We start from the raw sequence: 9,921 nt of genomic DNA, 5'->3' as shown, positions 1-9,921 counted from the left end.
TCTTCCTTTACCATGCTGAAGTTCTGAAGTTCACGTTTTCGGATGAATGACTATATAACCAATAACTTTTGAAAAAAATATTGTAATAAATATTGATTCAATATTTTCTCAACATATAGACTTTAATTGTGGACTTAATTTCTGAACACACTTGTAATAATGTAGTTTTAGTGTTCTTTTTCGTTCATGATCTTGTCACGTGTCTCACTCTCATTATTTATTAATAATTTATTATCTCACTCAACATATAGGCTACCTCGGTCTTGTGCTGTGCTCTGCAGCCTTTGCTCATGGCAACACATCAGCGCTTTCAAAATGAGTCTGACATCTTGCTGCCTGCACATCCTTTGTCCAATGTCCTCTCTCTCTCTCTCTCTCTCTCTCTCTCTCTCTCTCTCTCTCTCTCTCTCCCCCATCACTCTGATCCCGCGTTGACCATTCATCAATCTGAACTCACACATTTATCTCAATTTCCACCCCTCCCCAACGTACCAGAGTCAATTATCGAATCTGCATAAATCTGCATCATAAGCAGAAAATCCTGACGCCCGAATCGATTCACAGCCTTTATGCACAGACGATATCCCATGCATTCACAGATGTTGTGTCAAGGACAGTCATGCAATATATTGTATTTGGTCGCGGAGGGCGGACCCCTGTAGAGTTCAGTTTGTGCCTGCATGCAGGGTTTGTGCCGCGGGACCACTATACAAGATTGTGTTGTAATGTATCAAAAATATTCAAAATTAAAATAAGTAAATAGCAGATCTACAAGCTTCACAAGAATCACATCATGACAAGTCGTGAAGCTTAATTGTAGATCAGCAATTTTCAAATAAGCTACTGTATATGGTTAACTATCATTTTGCGGGGACCACCGCGCCGCCTCGGGGCGTCCCCGGACCCCACTTTGAGAACCGCAGCCTACTACGTCACCCCCGTCACACCCAGACCTATTTTTGAGGGGCTAGCCCCTCCTATATACACAGGTTTAATGTTTGTCTTTAGTTCATTTTTTATTTGTAAACGCTATTGACAATGAAGGGAAAATGTTGTCATAATGTGCCTCATTACGTCATAGTGTCTCTTTATTGTTAATGGCGTTTAATGTTTGTGTTGGCACCGTTTGTTTTACATCACCATTAGGCTACATCACCTAATCAACATGCATTAGACTTATATCAGCGCCCCTCATCCTCACTTCACACGGGTGTGATTTTTTCCCTTCAAGTGACATATTTCGTGCCACTCATGGTCATGCATGGCGCAATTAATTCATAAAACGCACCGCAGGCTATATATAGCCTATATTATGCTAAAGGTGCTCAAGCAAAAATCAAAGCATGACTTGATCTTGTCATCTTGATCAAGATATTGCACTATATCATTCGTAATTTAATGACCAAATGACTATTGCATAATATTTTCCACTGCATAGTATCCCTATACTGCAGAAATGTAATTATAAACTAGTTCAATTTGAAACGCCACATTCTCAGTCAGATGAGTTGGATTATAGGTCGGATGTTGTGCTTGTGCTGCAGCTTTCAGTGTTGGAAGAAGTAGCATACACACAATTAAGTCACAAGTAACTTAAGTAAAAGTCTACCACAATTTAGAAATACTCAGTTGCAACTAAGTAGGCTAAAAGTCCGGTACAAAATAATAAATATGCCTTAAAGTAGGCCTATAAAGAATGTCCCATGTCACAAGTTCAATACAAATCTTTTGAAAATAGCTGAAGATAAATCAATTTTAATCAAAATCTACAAAGTAAGTTTTCAAATGATTGTCGTGGAGTAAAAGTAGGCTACCCTACAGTATATTTTCCTCTGAGATATAGGCTAGTCAACCTGGGTGAGATCGGGCTGGGCTTATATGGAGTGTAAGTATTGAAAACTGGAAATAATTCAGTAAAGTATAGGCTATATAACACCACCAAATTGTACTTAAGTATAGCCTATACAGGTGTAGCCATAGGCTACACTTTAATAGTTACATTCCCTCCACTGGTTGGCTGTTATTTAATATTTGGTCTGAATGCAGTGAGGTGGAGTGATGAGAGAACATGCATGTGTTATGCTATTGCTTTGGAAACATCAGTTTGAATATGTGGATTTTCTTCATATCGATCAATCCTGCTGAGAGCCTTCTAGAGCAGCTGGTTTTCAAAGTGGGGTCCGGGGACCCCCGGAGGTCCTTGATGGGCAAGGGTTCCAGGGGAATGCGGTCCCCTGTTTTCTTTTTCTTTTTTTTTAATTGTCGACATACAAGCTCTCATGCGACGCCAAGGTAGTCGAATGTAGCCTACCTACACTACAATAATTCAGATCAGGTTTGGTTTCTCTCTTAAAATTCTATAGCCTTGATGCAAGGCTAATTCCCATGTAGGCTATATAATTCTATACTATTACTACATCTAATCAAATAACCAGATCCCTGGCACCAAATAGTTTCAAATCGAGGGTCCGCGGATTAATAGGCCTACGTGTGGTTTTAACGTGGGAATATTTGAGAAACACAGTTCCAGAGAGAGCAGCTTCATTTTTCTTTCTTTTTTTCTTCTTCTTTCAAACAGCTCCATGCGCGTCAGCTGATCCATCACGTGATCCTGTGTCGTGTGGGTCACTTTTCTCTCTTCCCTCTTGTTCAAAATGGAGTTGTGCGCGTCGGTGCAGAGAGGACTGCAGTGCATGTCGGACCCGGCCGTGTTCGACCTGCCAACCTTCGCCGCGCTGCTAGACGCCGCGTACCGTAGCCTGCTCTCCGCCCACTCCGATCGCTCTGTTCTAGGTAAACAAATAAAAATAAAGCTTCAATCCGCGATGTCTGTCTCCCGACCGTGTCTTTTGTCTAAAAGGCTGCTTGCTTGCTTCCCACAGCTTCCGGTGTTCTTCTTTCTCTCGGTTTCTCTCGCTCATCTCTCTCAAAGGAGAGCAGCTATGTCTAGTCTAGCTGTTTGCGGTTTGGACAAAAAAAGGCGGATGACGACCGCTGTTTGCAGAAAGCTTCGCGCAGGAATCTCCCAATCTCTCAACCCTAAACGCATCCTGTTCTAATTCACTAGCCTATAAGCTAGCTCTAGACAGCAGCGTATGCTAACCTTTATATAAAAAAGGTATATCTTCGTTATAAGCTGTTAAAAAAAATCTCATTGGTTGGCTATGCGAGCGTCTGTTAACTACCAGATCGCAAATCATCGCATGGTAGTTGACAGTATTCAGTATTGTACTCTATTTTGGTGCATAATAATGACCATTAGTTAAAAAACGTACAATGGGGTGCCTGGCTGATCAATGTGTAAATTGGGCAGTTGATGTGTTGTTTAGAAGTCACTAATGATCAGTTGATTACTGCTGCTCGTGATAGTCCAAATGACACCAAATTAGTCAACATTTGCATAATAGCCTTATTTATGCTAATTTAAAATGGATGCTTTAACAGAATTGAGGCTTTTTGTCCAAAGCAAGCATGCAAGACATGTCTTCACTGTGGCTGCATTTAACAAAACATTTTACTGAAATATTGGTGATCATGAATAGACCCACATTCTGTATACTTACATACAAAAGTGGGGGGGGGGCTATTGCTTTTAAAGGTGCCATTCACATGCAAATGATAGATTGTCATTGTGTGTAGGCCTATGCCTATCTGGAAGACACACTTTATAAAGCTGACATTATAAACTGAATGTATAATTAGAATGTTGTCAAATAAAACTACCACCAACTAACATTATAGACATGGCTATCTTTGTGTGGGCTGTGGGGGTGCATATAAGTGCTTGCTTTATAGAATAAAACAAGGAGTTGTTCCTGTTTCAAGCATCAACACACACACATGCACATGCACTAGTCTCGCACCCCAATATACATACACAATTGAAGCATCACTTAAGTTTAGTTTATTGGGAAGGTTGACTGCACTTGGAACAAAGCACCTTTTGTTACAAGTCATGCATGGGTTGTTCACACATCATTCTCACATACTTTCCTCTGATTATTATTATAGCTCAGCCTGAGTTGAAGCATGTGGACCAGATTCTCCTGAAACAGTGTCACACAGCAGTCACCACTTTCATACTGGAGGGGGTCAAACAAAATGCAGACAAATCAACAATAAGGTAAACTAAACTACTATACAAAACAAGCCCGCAAAAAAGATTGATTGATTGATCAGTGATATTTTATTGTTCTGTGTAGAGGTTCTGAAATCTGTGTCTTGCAACAAGGAGTACCTAGACCAGGGGCGCCCAAAAGGTAGATCATGATCTACCAGTAGATCATAAAGCCTGTGCAGGTAGACCACATGACATGCCTACAAATATATTATTTAAATGTAAAAAAAAAAAAAATATACATGCAAGAAAACTACCAATTCAAAATGTTCCCTCTGTATTTCCCATTCCAAGTGCGTTAGTCTTATATGTAACACCATCGCCATTATTCCAAAGCCCACTCAAGGACATTGTTTAACTATTTTCAGCAATTGGATAACATTTCTTTGGTGGGTAGATCTAGTTGAGCTTGTCATTTTGAAAATAGTTCTCAAGTCAAAAAAGTGTGGGCACCTCTGACCTAGACCTTTACTGATCTCACAGGAAGAAGAAGCAAAAGTCGTTATGGCAGTGCCACAGTTATTTGCAAAGAAAATAATTGCACGTCGACTTCATTCAGATGCAGGTGCGATGGACAGTGACAAATGCAGCAATCGTGAACAAACATCCATGAACAAAACTCCCTGCTCCTGCTCAGCAGCATCCGCTTTTATTCAAACTGACATGACGTTTCTGTCCCTCTGGACCCTCATCAAGAGTGTCTTGTACCACAGTTATGAAACACAGCAGAGATACAGACAAAGAGATGCAACTATATTGGTTGGCAGAGGGAGTGTAGTGCCCAGGATTACACTAGACTATAGACAATTGACACATGGGTGAAAAAAATGGCTTACAAAAATGGTGGGGTAAAAAAAAAATACTTTCCAGACAAGATACATTTAACTTAACACTCAAATTTGATCTGGATTCCATATTTGATTTTAGGATCAGCCTATTTTGGTTATAATGGATACAGTTAAAAATGCCCTCCAAAGCAAGCCAGAGTTATCTCCTATATTTATAGTATTAAGACTGTGAGAATGCATGGTGCAGGCGCTGTGCAACAGTTCTGTTTTTAGATCATGACCTTTAAGGTCTTAATCAGAATGGGTTTTTACATTCTCCATGCACTAATAAAAGGTTTGCACGGCATGCAAGGAGCTTATAGACAGTCTTGTTCAATTTGTACTAATGTTCTTTGTCATGTTCATGTTGCCATATATGAAAAGAGAAGGGAAGCCGCACACTCATATGCTCCAAAGGATAAATTTATTGACAACGTTTCGAGCCAAGGCTCTTCATCTGGACCAGATGAAGAGCCTTGGCTCGAAACATCGTCAATAAAACGAAACGTCGTCAATAAATTTATCCATTGGAGCATATGAGTGTGCGGCTTCCCTTCTCTTTTCCTATGTTACTTTTTGAACCCAGCACCTCCATGAAGTGATGTGCGTATTTTACTATAGTTTATGTTGCCATATATGCCTGCACAGCAAGATCCTGAGCGTTGTTTTAACTTTGAGAGAGCGTCAAAATGGACTTCAAGGTGTAGATTATGGACTATAATATGTGACATATACCTCTTTTAAAATGGACTCTGGAGGTTTATGTAAAACCGCAATAAGCAAGATGTCGGTTCCAAATCCATGCGACTGAGTTTAAACATTGGTTTTACTATATACACGGAAGCTTCCATAATGCTGTGTTATTCTCATGGACAAAGTCATCTGTAATTTATATGAGGTTAAATACTGGTTATATGACATTCCACATATGCACTAATAGCAAGCAAGCTCCCTTTTAGAGTCAACCCCTGTCTCTTAAATGACTTTCTACAATGTTTGGTATAACAAACTAACTTATGACAGATGTTAAAAACATGAAAGATTATATATTGGATTGTAGAGAACATAAACAAACAAAACAAATTGTTTCAATTTTCATATTGCCTTGATGTGTCATCACCCTATTTTTATGCTTCAGCTATTATCAGAACAGTCTGTTGATGGGATTAAACTATTTGTTCTTAATCAGATCTATGGGGCTAATATGATGATGAACATACGGAGTTTATTAATAGAACTTACACAAAAAAGAGTTGATGATCTTATTGTGACAAGAGAAATAATGTTTCAACAGTCCATGCTGTCTTAATCATGACTTCCTCAAAGTCATCTGAGGCTAAATGTCATGTGTGTCGCAGAGATATGTAACTAAGTAACTATTAAAGTACATTTACTCAAGGGCAGTATAAGTAAAATTCTGAGGTATGATTTTACTTGAGTATTTCCATTTTTGTATACGTTGTTCTTCTACTCTCTACTTCTACTCTTCTAATCTCAGGAGCAATTGTTGCACTTTTTACTCCATCATATACGAAACATTTGCTTTGGCTATTTGAAAATATCCAATGTGATGCTTTGTGAGCTTAGATCTTATTCTCATGAACATTTTAGAAAAGTTTGAGCACTTTATATTTTGTACTTTATAGAGTTTGATGCCCATATACTTCTTTTTTAATATACAGTATTTTTCTTTGTGGTTTACTTTTATGTAAAAACACTGAGTACTTTTTCCACCACTGAATTTAAAGTAAAATATATTGGATAAACTATACTAAAGGATTGTGTGTATGTGTATATGTACATGTGTGTATATATATTATATATAAAAAAAAAAAATTCTCTCTGCAAAATGAGAGATGAGACATTTTGCATATTCTGGCATTAAATGCTTCCCCATGCACTCTCTTTTTTTGGTCCTTGCAGCTCATGTCTTGAAGATGTCTCATTTGATCCGGAGAGAACTGAAATATTGTATGACTCTTTACAGGTGATGGTTCATATGATCATGTATTCCAATTCTATATATAGCTTAGCTTCCAATCTGACCATTTCTTGTCTCAATCAATTTGTATTTTATAGAAACATAAAGATCAACTAGAGGCTCTTTTGACCAGGTAAGTAAAATACACATGAGTCACCTCAGTCCATGACCACATAACAGTGGAACTTTTAGTAAACCCAGACCAACATTTGCACAATGCACAACCTTTGTATTTGTTCACTGAATGTTTTACCTCCTTAAAGGGGCATTCCACTCATTTTCAACATTTTACTATACTACTATACTATATACTAGTATACTATACTACTACCTTAGAGCTGTTGTGTGGAAATAGTAAAAAACGTCCCCCCCATTCTGTGTTTTCTAGAACTGGAGATCATCAAGATGTGTTTCACCATGTTAATGATTTTTTTCATACTTACAGTTCTAGGAAACACAGAATGGGGGGACTTTTTAAAAAATATTTCCACACAACATGCAGCTCTAAGGTATATTAATAGTAAAATGTTGAAAATGAGTGGAATTCCCCTTTAACTCTTCTTTAATTAGCCTATTGTTTTGGTTATAGTCTATTTGTTGCGTTGCGATTTCTATATAAATCTGCTGTTCTGTGATTTAGATTAAATATAGGTCGTTTAACTGTTTGATTTAAAATACTAAATGTCATTTTGAGAGAGAGTCGAGAGTCGAGACCGCGTACGACGAGCGTGCATGCATGTGTTTATGACGCGCTATAAAGTGCAGCTTCAACTACATGTGATACTGAATCATGCTGATCCTTCCCTTAAATCCTTTGTCATCGTGTTGGCACGCATGCTTGAGAAAAACAATCTCTGTTTTCACACCGACCGGACTGAAGCGCCGTGACACGAGTTATGCGTAAGGTCATGACATTTCACTGCTTGTGCCCCCAAAACAAAAAACAAAAACATTTTTTAATAGGCTATACTTCATGCTGTTTTATATAGGATTTAGTCGTGCATGTGCATTTGTGTTCACGAGTTGTTAATGTTGCTGATTGCATAATCGCCTCTGTCGGGTGGAAACCTTGTAGATTATTATTATAGGCCGTTATTAAAATAGCCAAAAATGCAGCGTTTGTGAGCTTGTAGGCTAATTGGCTATTTTCACTACCTGTGTGCGACATGTTCTATGACCTATATAGGTCTATGAAAGAAGAAAAAAAGTTGATATGGAGATAGGCTAAGGTTTCTGCTTGTGCATTCTCTGATTAGATTAATTGAAAATGGAGGACCCTTATGACTATATTTTCTGGTTCTATCCTCAAGTAACAGTTTTTGTATTATAGGCTACTTTCGTTTGAAATGTATACCCATTCGGCATACTGTGAAATTAAAATTTCTATCAATCAATCAGCTTTTTCTGACTTGTACTCTTCTTTACGTTAGCATAGGGAGATGTCCACCGCACATTAACGATGTATCATGGCGTCTGCAATACCACATGAAGGTAATATATAGGCCTCTATACTCTCAGGTTATAATTTAAGACGAATACAAAAAAATCCCTTAAGACATTTTTGTTACACTTGACTTAGCCTCACTGAGAATTTGACATCATAGGTTGCAGTTTTCGTGTGCCTTCCATATATATGCAACCAACAAGTCATTTTATTTATTCCCATCACAGAATGGACACATGCAGAAGGTCAACGAGCCTTTCTACCTCCTTTCATTGAACGTCGAGGTAAGATATAGGCTCATTATTGTAATGTAGGCCTACACGAATCATGATTATAGCCAAAATACAGATTTAACTTTACCCCCCCCCCCTTCTGAAGAGTTAAATTAACTGTGCAATGTCTCCCGTTTGATTAAACAATCATGTTTATGTCTACACATATACGTAACTTACTTTTGACAGAATGCTGGCATGATGGGAGCCACTGAGGATATCAACTTCAGCTGCTCAGTGGAACAGCTACAGGTGGAGTATTATAACTTCTGGGAAGTGCTTTTTAGCACATGCACGTGGTTATTTTAGTGATAGATTTACCATTTTACTTTTATTCTAATCCCTTTCCTTCACGAGGAAGTTATATTCACTGCTGGCTATTAGCTCTCTGAACCGAATTATTTAATTATGAATACGTCTTCATGCAGCCAAACAAATAGGCTAAATAAAACATGAAACTAGAGTTAACTTTTTGCTGCAAGCCCTAATAGACGGATATACCAAATCCAATGATGTACAGTTTAGTCTAGGTTTGCATGTGTTGGCTATTTTCTTTATTTTCAGTTGTGTTTTAAGGGGTGATTGAATGCCAATAATATAGACTCCGCTACGTCATATGTCAGACACAAACCAGCTATAGGTCCATTTAATTTGAGAGTGTGAGTCTTCAATATTGCATTGTTTTCAGGATCTGGTGGGGAAATTGAAGGACGCGGCCAAGAGTTTGGAGAAAGCCACTCAAATGTGATGAGATGTTTGCTGGACTGGAATCACCTGCTCGATGTTTTGTGACCTGCAGTGGAGTCCAGTTTCACATGGCTCTGCACCGCAAGCAGCCAAGCACTGAAGTTCAACCGTTTCAAGCTGCACTGTTTATTTGTGATATATTTTTAAATGAATGTAACCGCACAGTGAACATCCCCTGTTTTTATCTGAGAGTATAAAAAAGGTAGCCAAATAGACATGTATGGGTCCAACGGTCCATTTGGTTATTTGTATTACTCCCAGAGTAAAAACAAAAGTAATAAATTAACACACTTCACCTGCTTAGAAAAATCTGACATTCCAACTTTGTTGCCATTAAAATTAATTATTAAAAAATGTATCTTGCGTTCTCCCGATAAGCTAAGTTTTGTTATTTCTTGCACATTTTAGCCTAGTTTATAAACACCAGGCTATTTCAGGTACGTATAGGTTTACCATAGCCTATATATATGAGTCATAATGTCAAGAGAGGAGACAGGTTTAGCTAAAAGATTGGGCGTCCGTATAGGTGCATG

General features: G+C 38.2%; 1 protein-coding gene across 1 annotated transcript; it reads left to right on the top strand.

Moving 5' to 3' along the window:
• Positions 1-2,582: 2,582 nt before the first annotated feature.
• On the top strand, positions 2,583-9,768 carry commd3 (COMM domain containing 3). Its single transcript, XM_079490276.1, has 8 exons — positions 2,583-2,793; positions 4,012-4,123; positions 6,868-6,931; positions 7,024-7,058; positions 8,356-8,416; positions 8,597-8,653; positions 8,831-8,893; positions 9,330-9,768. Exons 1-8 carry the CDS (start codon positions 2,655-2,657, stop codon positions 9,387-9,389), a joined length of 591 nt encoding a protein of 196 aa, XP_079346402.1. The 5' UTR covers positions 2,583-2,654; the 3' UTR covers positions 9,390-9,768.
• The last annotated feature ends 153 nt before the right edge of the window (positions 9,769-9,921 follow it).

The sequence above is a fragment of the Electrona antarctica genome (genome assembly GCF_951216825.1).
Source record: "Electrona antarctica genome assembly, chromosome: 20".
Classification (NCBI taxonomy): Eukaryota; Metazoa; Chordata; class Actinopteri; order Myctophiformes; family Myctophidae; genus Electrona; species Electrona antarctica.
The sequence above is the reverse complement of the archived record's forward strand: the minus strand, read 5'-3'. Positions and strand labels throughout refer to the sequence as shown.

Excerpts from the sequence above, each read along its gene's own strand:
- commd3 (XM_079490276.1), top strand. The coding sequence starts at position 2,655 with ATGGAGTTGTGCGCGTCGGTGCAGAGAGGACTGCAGTGCATGTCGGAC. Across the intron at positions 6,932-7,023 it reads TATTGTATGACTCTTTACAG|AAACATAAAGATCAACTAGA; the intron begins GTGATGGTTCAT and ends TGTATTTTATAG. Across the intron at positions 8,894-9,329 it reads GCTCAGTGGAACAGCTACAG|GATCTGGTGGGGAAATTGAA; the intron begins GTGGAGTATTAT and ends CATTGTTTTCAG.